Raw genomic sequence first — 15,117 nt, forward strand, 5'->3', positions numbered from 1 at the left:
AGTTTGTTTGTGATCTGTCGCGTCACGTTTCTGTCACTGAACAGTGATTACTTGGGAAATATGTACCTAGACATTTTGCTTGGAAAATTTACGAGGAGACATTTTGAATATTCAGGGACCGATTTTGTTCATCTTTTTTTTTTCACCGAAGCATAAAAATTGCCCAATTCCTCACTTGACTGATTGGTCAAAATTTAGGTAAAATTCATTAAATGTTGTTGAAATGATTTAAAAACACCTACAACTTAAAGCATTAAAATTACTGCGCAAATGAACAAAAAAATATGAAACTTGAGTAAAATTTGACCAAACATTGAAAACAGAATAGTGCAAAATTTGATCAAAAATGCGTGAAAAAAGCAGCAAAAACACTTTAAAATTACATAAAAACCTCAAAAAAACTAAAATAAATCGAAATTACCAAAATCCAGGATTCACCTAAATTCACCCAAAATAAAGTCGAAAACTTACTCGGTGACTTCTGGTGAATCTGTCACCAGAAATCACCAGAATTCACCAAAGTCACCAGACACCCAAAAAAAATTTTCAAAGGCTTTGAGGACATTCTCATGATTTTTTCAACATGAATTCACCTTAAATAAAGTCAAAAACTCACTTGGTGACTTCACCAGGATTCACCAAAGAGTCACCAGACACACAGAAATTCTCAAAGGCTCTGAGGACATTCTCATAATTTTTTCTACATAAATTCACCTTAAATAAAGTCGAAAACTTACTCGGTGTCTTCTGGTGAATCTATCCCCAGAAATCACCAAAATTCACCAGAGAGTCACCAGACGCCCAAAAAAATTTTCAAAGGCTCTGAGGACATTCTCTGATTCTCATGATTTTTTCTACATAAATTCACCTAAAATAAAGTCGAAAACTCACTTGGTGACTTCTGGTGAATCTGTCCCCAGAAGTCACCAGAATTCACCAAGGAGTCCCTAGACACCCAAAACAATGTTCAAATGGCTCTGAGGATATTCTCGTGATTTCATCATCATGAATTCACCTAAAAAAACGTCGAAAACTCACTCGTTGACTTCTGGTGAATGTCACCAGCACCAGAAGTCACCAGACACTCAAAAAAATTTTCTAGGGTTAATTGAGGTGATTTTATCATCATAAAGTCACCTTTAAAAGAGTCGAAAAATCACTTGGTGACTTCTGGTGAATGTGGTTAGGAACAAAAAAAATAAATAAATAAATAAATAAATAAATAAAGTCACCTTTAAAAGAGTTTGTTGACTTCTGGTGACACCAGACACTCAAAAAAATTTCCAAGGTCAGGAGGATATTGTGGTGATTTTTTCATCATAAAGTCGCCTTTAAAAGAGTCGAAAAATCACTTGGTGACTTCTGGTGAATGTGTCCCCCAGAAGTCATCAGAATTCACCAATGAGTCACCAGACACTCAAAAAAATGTTCAAAGGATTTGAGGACATTCTCATGATTATTTCAACATAAATTCACCTAAAATAAAGTCGAAAACTCACTTGGTGACTACTGGTGAATGTGTCACCAGAAGTCACCGGAATTCACCAAGGAGTCACCAGAAACTCAAAAGAATTTTCTAGGGTCAGAAGGATAACATGTCAAAAATTGCATGAAAAGATATAGAAAACATATGAAATGACTTGAACTCACCAGAGAAAACGTTCAAGGTGATGAAAACTATCAAAAATTAATGAATAATCACATTAAAATGTGATGAAAATTGCATTGGTCAAAATTTTGTTTAAAAAAATTCGAATAACATAATGAAATGATGTAAAAACAAAAAAAGTAAAAAAAATCATCAAATAAAAAATCAAAAAAATTCATGTAAAATTTGACACAAATTCAGTTAAAAATGGCATTAAAACACAAAAAAAGTAATGAAATTTTAGTAAAACTAGAAGTAAAAAAATATAACAACAAGAAGTGTAAAAATTTTGTAAATTGATGTAAAAACTCAGAAAAATTGATGAAAATTACCAAAAAATGAGAACGTTTTCTCATAGTTGGTCAAACTCAAAATGTGGGGAACATTGCATTAAAAAGTTTGCTAATAAATTTTGGTGTTACTCTTAATTTTTTTTTTGTTTTTTCATCTTCAAGAATTTTTATCTCTTACGGTTTTTCGATTTTTTTTTTTGTAATTTTTCATTTGTTTTCTCATCGTTTTACACAGTTTTAATAAAATTTTGTTTAATTTCTTGAATTTTTAATAAATTTTTTCTATTTAAGTACACTACATTTTTACACAATTCTATACCTGCTATTATGATTTTTTTTTCGAGATATTTTTTCTTTTGATTTTTCAGCAATTTTTGGTAGTTTTTACTTTAAATTGAGCATATTTTTCATCATTTTTAATTAAATTTTTGCGTTTTAGAATTTTTATAATAAATCTACATGCTTTTTTTTTCATTTTTACTCATTTTTGCGCTAATTTTTCCAATTTTCTGGTTATTTAAAGAAATTTTTAACGGTATTTTTTTTTCGAAGAACTTTATAAAGTTTGGAGTAGGTAATTTTGCTATAAATTATAGGTGATTTTTGAAAACCTTCTCAATTTTTTACCAAGTCTTGATGTAGGTGTCTCAATTTCTCACAAAAATTATCAAAAGTTTCGCTTTTTGCCAAAATTTTTAAAGCTCCAATTCTCGATCGAGTTTCATTGTTGAATATACCTAAATTTGAATTTGGGTATTTTTTTTTTTTAGGTAAGTAGGTAAATTTAATAGAAGTGTACTCACCTGCCATTGTTTTTTTTGTGATTTTTTTTTTTCGGTATTACTTAGTGTTTTTCTCACGTTTTGTAACTTTTTTGTAACTTTTTCGTGCTCTTTTGATTACCAAAGTTGATAATTTTTTTGATGGAGGAATCGAGCACGAGCTTTGTGAATTTTTATTTCATTTCAATTTTTTGTACATTTTAACATTTTTATGCATTATTTTACAGAATTTTCATGATGCATGTGTGTCAATTTTTCGATCTCGTATTTTTCATTTTCATGCAAATTTTCGTCCACAAGTGCAGATTTCAAATTTTACTGCTGACAAAATTGTTACAAATTTCGGTGATTTTTTTCATAACTTATTTTTTTTCAACCACTCATCATGTGCCAATGGCCTTATCCTATTTATGTGAGATTGGATAATTTTTTTCGTCATTTCCTCTACATTTTACATAGATTAATAATTGTTTCTGTTTTTCTGGGTAATTTTTTAGGCATTTCAGCTATTTTTTTCAACGATTTTCGGTGTTTTTGCCAATTTGTTGGCCACTGTATTCAAATTTTGTTTGATAGTGCGGTTTTTGCGTTATTTTTTCATGTTATTTTCTAATAATTTCATACTTTACGTATTTTGAAACATTATATCACATTTTGAATAATTTTTGCCAGATTTTATTTTGTATCATGGTAATATTCGATAACTTGATTATTCAAAACCATTTATTTCCATCACTAGCAACGTTTTATGTACATGCAAGAATTTATTATGCAACTATACAATTGACTTGCAATAATGAAAACGTTTATTTAGAAAGAAATACAATTTTATTTTTATACAACCATAAAACGAAGTCTGGGATCATAATCGAATAGGCAGAAAGATAAAATTTAAAAATGTTGAAAAAATTATAATCCCATTTTCAAGTGTAAGTGAAACTCTTAAGCATTCCCTTCGACCGGATTTTGCACCACACCAGTAAATAAAATGATACCCGTATCTCGGTGATAAATTGAAAATAAAAATGGTCGATCTGCATGGAATAGAATCGGTGACCGACGAATGGGTTCTTTCTGAGCTGAAAATAATGCTATTTCAATCGTCGTTACTGCACTTGCTTCAGTTCCTTCTTCATTAACCTCAATTTCAGCCGCGTGAGTTACTTTCGATATCAATATATTGTTCAGATCCATCATATTTCCAAGTTCGGCATTATTGAACATCTGTTTTACTCCCAGTTTCGTGAGGATGTCGTTTATATCTCGAGACCAACGGAATTTCATACGAGGAATTTGGTAAATCACGTCAGTCCTTTTGAGAGATGATACTATTTCGGAGATTTGTTCCGGTTTGAGGGAATTCACCAAAGTTTTCACTGATTGGTCTCGGTTTGGTAGAACGATTAGCATTGCGAAATCTCCGTACAAGTAAGGTAGACTGATGGCTTCGAATTTCAAATCTTTATTGTTGACGTAGCCGATTAATTTATTGGCGCTCATTGTCGGTACTTGGATTTGTTTGTCTCCGGTGTTGAAATTTTTTCTGAAATTTAATTTTCGTGTTTCATTGAATTTATGTCTTTTTCTGATTTGTTCATTTTGGATAATTAATATAATGAATTTCCAAAGCAAAAATTTCAAAATGGACCTTTCAACGACCTTGAAACTCAATTTCTAAAATGTTTTTTTTTTTTTTAATGTAAATCTCCACCGTCTATCTTTATTTTTGACCAATTTTTTTTCGATTTGTAAATTGTGTCGCTCCCACATTTGTAATTGTAACAACTTGTGCAGAAAATCATTTTTTATTTTTTTTCAAAATTTTGGATTTTGACTTTAAAAATTGTTGACGTGAAATATTATTCAAAATTGTCTGATTTTTATTGGTATTACCTAGAGAAACTTTTCGAAAAATTTTCGTGTCCCTACATCGAAAATTCATTTTGGAAATTCGGATAGAAAAAATGTCCATTTTGAGATTTCCTCAAATTCCAAAATGAAATTTTGATTGCTTAACGAAGTTATACCTACTCCTCCCATATAACGAAGTTTTTCAATAATTTTCATCCGTCAGATTCTTCTCGAGTCTCAAAAGATTAACGATAGATGATCTATCATAGATCATTACAGTGAACTTAAGTAGATATGTCTATGTATAACCAACTAAGTATTCAGTAAAAATTATTTTCTTACGTTTGGGTTCTGTATTTGTGAAATCCGTCGGACCATCTTCCATCGAAGTATACTGCACTTGCCAATAATACAATCGTATCTCTTGAAATCTCTCCACTAAATACTTTTGTTATGCGATTTTTCGTTTTGTCCGCTATCCATCTATAAATATGATAATGGATTTCGCATTATTGTAGTGTAATTATACCAAAATGATGATATACGTGATGAAAAAAGCTTACTTATTAACGATATTCGTTGGCTCATCTCCACCTTTTGCAAAGTCTACTTGCTGAGCTTCACTTTTATAATAATTTGCCGTTCCTTTCGTGTAAGTGTCTTTGAGTTTTAATCCTTTCCGAGTGAAGATTCCATTAGCAATGCTCACTGTTAGATTCCGCTGAATGCCATTCAGTAATTTTCCTAATTTTTCGTGAGCTTCAGCCAATCTACACAATAAAAGGGCCAAATTGTTATCCTATTTATATTTTATTCTTTTACGAAAAGAACTACTCATAAATTATCTCAACATCGTAGCTCATTCTGTCTAAAGTGAAAAGAATATTTTTTCACGTACCTGTTTTCTTCAGCAGGAAGGCCCAAAGCGTTTGAAAGCTCATTTTTGGTAGTGCCAGTGGCGCCCAAATGCACCAGCGCCAAAGCTCCGTATATGTTGAGAGGTGAGAATATGAAGTTTTTTTCAGATACCAAGTCTTCGACTAGTATTTTAGCAAAATCTGCGTTCATTTTATTGACACTTTTCTTCACATTCTGTTAAATTTTCGCAATACAATAGAGCCAAAAAAGGTATTTAATATCATATTTTGTATGATTTTTTTAAAAACTTACTCGAGAAAATTCCACTTCACCGGGATCAGATTGCGCAAATACGCAAACATTCGCAGCGAATATTATTAGTGCAATTAGCAGCTTCATCTAATAATATAAACACAGTAAACACACGTAAATATTCGTGTTCTTAAATAGTTAATTATTAATATCATTTTGGACCAAATTTATTGAATTTTGAAGAAAAAATGAAAAACTTACCTCGAAGTAATTTTTTATGTCTATGTTTCGTTATTCAAACACCATACACGCGCATTTGAAACCAAGCAAAACAATGTAAGTGTCTGATTTGCTTTTGCACTTGTAGGTAGGTTATATATTGGCTTAATTTGGTAATTAATAGCTCTGTTTTTGTAGAAACGTTAACGTAATCTTGTGAGTAATTTATTTGGAAATTTCTTGTATCAGCTTCCCTTCAAGTCACGTCTTTGTCTTACCTAGGTATTTATTTATTTTTTCATTTTAATTAGGATGTATCTGTTAAGTTCAATTATGATGTGCAAATTTGAGGTCATTTGGAATGAAAAGTTTTGGGGAAAATCAACTTTAGCAAATGTAACAATTGCAAATAAAAGCATTAAAGTCGAAAATTTGACCGCAGTTGACAGATTCTAAATAATTATGTATTTGAATCTTATATTGTACAATTTTGATAGCGCGCCGTTTTTGCGAATAACAGAGATTGTTCTGCTAATGATTGGATTCTAGGTGCAAAAATTCAGTTTTGGCTCTTCCAGAACGAATTGAAATTTCTGGAGAAATTTTTGTACCCACTGGAGGCTCCAAAACTTCCAAAAGCATCAAATTGCGATGACTTTTCTATGTTCCGGTGAATACTGGTGACTTCTGGTGAATCAGTCATCAAGATTCAACAGAGTCGCCAGGTGTAAAAAACGCTCAAATATGGCCACTGCTTGGTGAGTATGTCACGAAAAAGTCACCAGAGTATAAAAATATAACTTTTCTATGTTCTGGTGAATACTGGTGAATTCTGGTGAATCAGTCACAAAAATGCCCCAGAAGTCACCAGGTGGTGTACAAAATCGCTCAAATATGGACACTGTTTGGTGAATCTGCCACCAAAAAGTCACAAGGGGTATAAAACATTGCTTTACTATGTTCTGGTGAATCCTGGTGACTTCTGGAGAACATTGGTGAATGATTCACCAGAAGTCACCAGGTTCACAAAATCGCTCAGATAAGGCCACTGCTCGGTGAATCTGTCACGAAAAAGGTCACCTGGCAATAAAATATGACACTTCTATGTTCTGAGGAATCCTGGTGACTTCTGGTGAATCATTAACCAAAATTCACCAGAAGTCAACAAGTGTACAAAATCGCTCAGATATGGCCACTGTTTGGTGAATCTGTCACCAAAAAGTCAATAGGGTATAAAACAGCGCTTTTCTATGCGCTAGTGGATCCTGGTGACTTCTTGTGAATGTTGATGAATGATTTATCAGAAGTCACCTAGTGTACGAAATCAATAAAATAAGGCCACTTCTTTCACTGAAAAGTCACCAGAGTATAAAATACAACTTTTTTATGTTTTGGTGAGGTGTACAACATTGCTCAAATATGGCTGCTGCTTGGTGAATCTGTCACGAAAAAGTCACAAGGGAATAAAATATGACTTTTCTATGTTCTGGTGAATCCTGGTGATTTATGAATCAGTCACAATGATTCACCAGAAGTCACCAGGTGTAAATAATCGCTCCAATAAGGCCACTGCTTGGTGAATCTGTCACAAAAAAGTCACCAGGGTATAAGATATGACTTTTCTATGTTCTAGCGAATTCTGGTGACTTCTGGTGAATCAGCCACCAAAATTCACCAGAAATCACCAGGTGTACAAAATCGCTCAAATAAGGCAACTGCTTGGTGAATCTGTCACAAAAAAGTCACCAGAGTATAAAATACGACTTTTCTATGTTCTGGCGAATCCTTGTGACTTCTGGTGAATCAGTCACCAAAAGTCGGCAGAAGTCACCAGGTGTACAAAATCCCTCAAATAAGGCCACTGCTTGGTGAAGCTGTCACGAAAAAGTCACCAGAGTATAAAATATGACTTTTCTATGTTCTGGTGAATCCTGGTGACTTCTGGTGAATCAGCCACCAAAATTCACCAGAAGTCACCAGTGTACAAAGTCGCTCAAATAAGACAACTGCTTGGTGAATATGTCACAAAAAAGTCACCAGAGTATAAAATATGACTTTCCTATGTTCTGGGAGATCCTGGTGAATTCTGGTGAATTCTGGTGAATCAGTCACCAAAATTCACCAGAAGTTATCAGGTGTACAAAATCGCTCAAATATGGCCACTGCTTGGTGAAATCAATCAGTTACGAAAAAGTCACCAGACTATAAAATATGACTTTTCTATGTTCTGGTGGATCCTGGTGAATTCTGGTGTATCAGTCACCAAAATTCACCAGAAGTTATCAGGTGTACAAAATCGCTCAAATATGGCCACTGCTTGGTGAAATCAATCAGTTACGAAAAAGTCACCAGACTATAAAATATGACTTTTCTATGTTCTGGTGGATCCTGGTGAATTCTGGTGTATCAGTCACCAAAATTCACCAGAAGTCACCGGGAGTATAAAATCGCTCAAATATGGCCACTGTTTGGTGAATATGTCACCAAAAAGTCATTTCACGCTCTAGCACGCGACGCACGCGGGGTACGCACAGTGGGATGTGCAAATATTTAGGAGGAAAAAAATCGAGAAATCGAAAAAAACGAACTGCACTAACATGACCAAAACTCAATCCCAACGTGTACTATAACCCTCAAATGATTTGCTTTGACTTGTGCTGGCAGTTCGAACGCACGTTGTGTCGGTATAGCAGCATGTTGAATAGAAGTACCTGGTTTCGCAACAAGATGCACTTGTTTAAACATACGTGAATTTTCGTGACATAGGCGTTGATGTTGATACCGTTGATGTTTTCTTGAAGCATTTTTAACGTAGATTTCAAAAATATGCTTGTTTTTTAGTTTTGATGTTCCATAGGCCGAGTAATGTTTAATTAAAGTCAGTACATTTTACTATGTAATTTCAACATAAACTTCAAATTTTGAAAAAAGCCTTGATGTATCCTGAAAAACTATTTTCACGAAAAGTACCACTGAAATGTGTACTTTTACATGGTTTTATCAATTTTTGCTACAACTCGCAACATTGGGCAAAAACAAGAAAAATACAACTAAAACTGATGTATTATTGCTACGAATCATCAATTTTTTGAAAATAAGGGTTTGGTGGGTAAAAATTGGCACTCTAAAGGCCAGAAGGCTACCTAAAACGAGCATAATTCAAAAAAAAAAAAAAGTTTCCAGTAGTACCTACCTACCTACTAATACAGTCAAATATGGATTTCACCTGGAATTAATTGGGGGAAACATTTTTTTACACCAAAATTCTCGGGATGGTGTCCTAAATGACATACTAAAACCCACCGAAAATCCGCGTGGAGCTTCTCCCCCCAGACCCACATTTGTGCCACCTAGCACAGTTTTTCGCGATTTTCTCGCGAGGAGTTGATTTTACGTCAAAAGTAGCTTTATTTTTGTGTTCTACGTCAAATTTCCGATCTAGTGATATATCAACTGTCCTTTTACCCCTAAGGGGGTGGGGCTAGAACCATTCAAAAAGGGGGGTTTCCTGAAAAATACCTAAAGGCTATAGGCGCCTAAAAGGGGTGAAATGGTCCCGAAAGCGTTCGAGTTGATATTAGCATGGAAGATGGGTACCATTGAGAAACTTCCGCGTGAAAAATTTCAGATCCACATCCTCTCCCTTAATTTCAATAACACTTTTCTCAGCCCCATTTTAACCGATTTTGAAAATTTTTCAGTATGTTATGTATATTCTTAGTAGGAAGTTTCTCAATGGTACCCATCTTCCACGCTAATATCAACTTGAACGCTTTCGGGGACCATTTCACCCCTCTAAGGCGCCTATAGCCTTTATGCATTTTTCAGGAAACCTCCCTTATTTTTGAATGGTTCTAGCCCCACGTACTCCCCTTGGAGGTAGAAGGACAGTTGATATATCACTAGATCGGAAATTTGACGTAGAACACAAAAATAAATCTACTTTTGACGTAAAATCTACTCCTCGCGAGAAAATCATGAAAAACTGTGCTAGGCGGCACAAATGTGGGTCTGGGGGAGAAGCTCCACGCGGATTTAAGGTGGGTTGTAGTATGTCATTTAGGACACCATCCTGAGAATTTTGGCATAAAAAAAATGTTTCCCCAATTTATTCCGAGTTGAGTTCTCATATGAGCTAATTTGACTAGATTATACAGACATACACCAATTTTCAAAATTTCGAGTCTTTACTTTCTCCCCCTGCCACTTCCTTATGGTTTTGAGTGGAAATATCTTCAAAATCGTGTTCACCCATGCAAAAAAATAGTACTACTAATTTAATACTGAAAGCAGTACTACTTTCAGTAGTAACAATTTGAACTTTTCAAGTAGTACTCTAGTACCATCACACAGTAGTACCACAGTACTACTGAAAAGTAATACTGCAGTACTACTTTTCAGTAGTACTGTAACTTCACGATTCTATGAAAAAAATAGTATCACACAGCAGAACTGCACCTAGTTTTCTACAGTACTACTGAACTACCGAACTTCAGTACTCCTAGAGAATAATTTCTAAACGGTCACCCATCCAACCTCTAGCCAGGCCTGAGACTGCTTAACTTCTGTGGAAGTACTGAAGACGGATCTAAAACATGCTATAGTATTAATATAGTACTGATGGAGCATTTTTGAATTACATTAGTTGCACAGTGGGCTGTATGAGCACCTTAAAAACGGGCGTGTAACTCAAAAACTTACGATGAACCCTAAAACAATGGTACAATGATATCCTCCCTTATGTTTTTGGGGTCCCAGAATACGAATTCAACAATATTTTTTTTGTAGGGGTGGGGGCGAGGGGGTGAAGGGCGCGAAAAATACAAAATTCGACTATAATGATGTGTGATATGTCGAAATGTATGTTTTCGAGGTTGTAGATCACGAATTTGACAATATTTTTTTCGTAGGGGTGAATGGTGGGGGATGGAGGGGGTGAAAAATTCAAAATTTGACCATAATGATGTGTGATATATCGAATTGTATGTTTTTGAGGGTGTAGATCACGAATTTGACAATATTTTTTTCGTAGGGGTGAATGGTACCTAGGAGATGGAGGGGGTGAAAAATTCAAAATTTGACCATAATGATGTGTGATATATCGAATTGTATGTTTTTGAGGGTGTAGATCACGAATTTGACAATATTTTTCTCGTAGGGGTGAATTGTGGCGGATGAAGGGGTAAAAACGGTGAAAAATTCAAAATTTGACCATAATGACGTGTGATATGTCAAAATGTACGTTTTCGAGGGTGTAGAAGGGGTGAAGAGCGGGGGATGAAGAATTTTCTATTGGGGAGCCGTCAAAGTCCCTGGAAGAAAAAATTTGTAACATTTTAACAAAATTCACCATGATTCTTCACTAGGTATAATTGACTGTTGTAGTCTCCGGGGCATTTGGGGGCAAAAATGGAAATTGACATCTTGAAATACACTACCTCAAGTATTACTAGCCGCTGGAATTTCCCGTGCATCTACGTGCAAAAATTTTGTTCTATTCCTAGGTATTTATAAATAGGAAAAACGGAGTTTCAACGTAAATTATACCTCTATGATTACTTTATAACAACTAAAATTGAGTAAATTGATGAAAATTGGTACATTTCGACATATCACACATCATTATAGTCAAATTTTGAATTTTTAACCATTTTCACCGTCTCAGCCCCCACCATTGACCTTTACGAAAAAAGTATTGTCCGATTCGTGATCTACGCCCTCAAAAACATACATTTCGATGTATCAACATCATTATAGTCAAATTTTGAATTTTTCGCCCCCTTCACCCCCTCGCCCCCACCCCTACAAAAAAAATATTGTCGAATTCGTATTCTGCGACCCCAAAAACATAAGGGAGGATATCATTGTACCATTGTTTTAGAGTTCGTTGTAAGTTTTTGAATTACGCCCGTTTTGAGGGTGCTCACAGCCCACTGTGAGTTGTAGGGTGATGCGAGGTTCAGTACTACTTCAGTACTATAGTCAGTACATGGTCAGTACTACTAAAGTATAATATTAGTACTACTTCCAGTACTGTAATACTGAGTAATACTGAACTACTAAATAAATAGTACATGAATTTGAAAGTAGTACTGCAGTACTACTCAAGTATAATACCAGTACTACTTCCAGTATACTAATTGTTCATGACTTTGAAAGTACTATTATGGTACTACTGCAGTACTACTAATCTATGATTTTTTTGCATGGGCAGCGCATCAAAAAACCTAGATTTAGACACCCCACATGAAAATGTTCAAAATTTTGAGTTTTTACCCCCTCCCCTACCTCCCCTTTGGGGTTTTGAGTAAAAATACCTTCAAAATCGTGTTCAGCGCATCAAAAAACCTAGATTTAGACACCCCACATGAAAATGTTCAAAATTTTGAGTTTTTACCCCCTCCCCTACCTCCCCTTTAGGGTTTTGAGTGAAAATACCTTCAAAATCGTGTTCAGCGCATCAAAAAACCCCTATACCCCAACTTTCAATTTTTTTCCTCCTAAATATTTTCACATCCCACTGTGGTACGGGTTGAGACTTTCAGTATGTTGAATAGGATCCCTTCCACTACAGTATTCCGCAAAAACCTTTTGTATGGAATTAGTCCGAATAAATCCGACTGCTTCTAAAAATGAAGTTTACGATTTTTTTTTTAAAAACACGGTCTCGATGCGAATTTTCCTACTTGCCCCCCTCCCCCCCAGTTGACGGTACTGCTAACTGATGAAGTGATTTCTCAAATCCCCTTTTTGTTTCAAATATAATTTTTCAGCACGACTTTTGCTTGAGAACTTTTGAAATTTACCAATAAACTTTGTCTTGTCGTTTCTAAAACTGCGGCGAAGTACGTATTTTGGAACGCAATGGTGCCAATTTTTTGGCCATGCGATTGCCGATTTCTAAAAATAGAAAAAAATAGCCAAAAACTTTAAAATTTTACAATTTTTTTGAAATTTCGCAATCATGGTTAGCAAAATTGGCGACACCGCGTTTCCAAATATTTCCCCAATTTCAGAAATGATATTTTTCGATGTTTTGGCGTAATTAATACAAATCGAATTTGAGAAAAAAATGGTACAAAATACAAAATTTATGTACCTAAAACTAAGCGATTTGAAAATTTTCAACAGCTCAGCGGAATCCAAAAAGTGGTCTTGGATTTTTATGGCAATTTCCTCGATCGATGCAGAATCTCAAATAAGTATTATCTTTTGGGAGTAAGCAATTATTAGGTAAAGGATGAACCAAAACTAAGGAGTCCAATAATTGGAAAAGAAAAAGACTCTCTCCTTATTTATAAGCTTTATATTGCAAAGATCTTTTCAAAAAGTACAACTTTTCATCATCAGGCAAGAGCACTTCCAAAAAGCAATTATTCCCAAAATAGGTTGGATAGAGGCTAGAGCGAAGAAACTACGATTTTTTCTGAGTGATTTTCAATTTCAAATTCAACTCAAAATGAACAGCTTCACTGAGTTTGGTAAAAATCCTTCGGCATTTTTTTGACCACGTTTTAGCAAATTTTATACATGTTTTTCTCAATACTTTCGTTAATATCTCTCTATATATTAAAAAATCAAAACCCGTCAAACAACTTCTGGACGAGAGCGAACAGACTCGGAAGTCGGAGATGTGTTAATAAGGCATTTACAAGACGTTTACAAGACGCTGTATGTTTGTGGTAGTGAGAGTTGAAATACACTGAAAATGTTTGAGTGGTGGAATTGCAACGTGACGTGTATTAACATAGTACTGTGTTTGTAGTGGTGAGCCTTACATTCAAGCATGTTAGGCTGTTAGAGCTGACGTCACAACGTGATGCACTGATTTTTTTGTTTTTATAAAGGAAAGAAAAAAAATGTAAGGAAAGTAAAATTCTCTACAAAATTAGGTATGTTTGAAAGTGCAATAGAAAACAAGATTTTAAAGCTCAAGTACAAAAAAATATGAAATATCAATTTTTTCCAGAAGTTTTCTTCTATCACGCAGATGACATTTAAACCCACCCTACTTTGTACAGAACTTTACTTCGCAATGCTATAATATTTAATTTCATCTTACATAGATTTTGCTTTAGTTGTTGAAAGAAAGAAACTACGCTTCTTTACAGTCACATGGCATGACCATTTAAATGAGGGGGGTTTTCTGAAAAATACATAAAGGCTATAGGCGCCTAAGAGGGGTGAAATGGTACCCGAAAACGTTCGAGTTTATATTAGCATGGAAGGTAGGTACCATTGAGAAACTTCCGCGTGGAAAGTTTCAGATTCACACCCCCTCCCCTTTATGGGGAACCCCCCTTTTCTGAAACTTCAATAACACGTTTCTCAGACCCATTTCAACAGATTTTGAAAATTTTTCAGTACGTTATGTATATCTTTATTAGGTATCCCCACAAAAATTTTCAACCCCCTCCCCTCATTATTTAACCCTCAAGATGGCGTTTTTTTCATTTTTTTTATGCATATCAAGAATCAAGATTAATACGAGGTACAGTTTTAGAAACGTGTTTTTTGGATGTAATTTTGACCCCCTAACGTCAAGTACTTTTTTCGACATTTTTTCAATGGTGCGGCGTGCTGAAAAGTTGGAAAATGTGTCTTAGTAAGGGGGGGGGGTGAAATGGGAATTTTGGCAAACATAAATATCAATGAGTAGGTGTAGTGGTAAACACTGACTTTGACTTACTCTTCCACAGATGGGTTGGAGTAAGCTCACGTCCAACTTACCTAGTATACACTTAGACAAGGATTCACCACTAACTAACAGTAAACAAGTCAACACAATATTCCTTTCAGAGATTTATTGCACAATACTCGATTACAACTTTGTACAAGAACAACAATGAACTTATAACTTCTGCCTAAAGCGACCATCAGAAAACTGCGAGGCGGACATAGCCGTCCGTTTCGGCCGTCGTCTGCTCTGGCGGAACTAGTCCAACCAGAGCGCGCTGCTAAGCAGTGCTGCCTCCGACCGAGGGCATAAAGTTCCCTGCTATGGCGAGTAATTGTGGTCCTCGAATACCCTCTACATAGGGTGTCGTTTTCTTATGATTCGGTACCGCTGGGCACGAATATGACGTCAGATTTTGTTTTACACTCACACAGCTCCTCCGGAGCCCTCAGCCTCCCTCAATTTTTAATATTTGAAAAATAAACTTACTTTGATTTCATCATCACCTGACAGAAAATTTTTAGAAATTCATATTAA

General features: G+C 34.9%; 1 protein-coding gene across 1 annotated transcript; it reads right to left on the reverse strand.

The window, feature by feature from the left end:
- Positions 1–3,506: 3,506 nt before the first annotated feature.
- LOC135845015 (leukocyte elastase inhibitor-like) lies at positions 3,507–6,146 on the reverse strand. The gene is made up of 6 exons (XM_065363455.1): positions 5,946–6,146; positions 5,745–5,831; positions 5,473–5,666; positions 5,138–5,344; positions 4,917–5,057; positions 3,507–4,266 (listed from the first exon to the last, which is right to left on the reverse strand). Exons 2-6 carry the CDS (start codon positions 5,829–5,831, stop codon positions 3,666–3,668), a joined length of 1,230 nt encoding a protein of 409 aa, XP_065219527.1. The 5' UTR covers positions 5,946–6,146; the 3' UTR covers positions 3,507–3,665.
- Positions 6,147–15,117: the final 8,971 nt, after the last annotated feature.

Source organism: Planococcus citri, chromosome 4 (genome assembly GCF_950023065.1).
Source record: "Planococcus citri chromosome 4, ihPlaCitr1.1, whole genome shotgun sequence".
NCBI lineage: Eukaryota > Metazoa > Arthropoda > Insecta > Hemiptera > Pseudococcidae > Planococcus > Planococcus citri.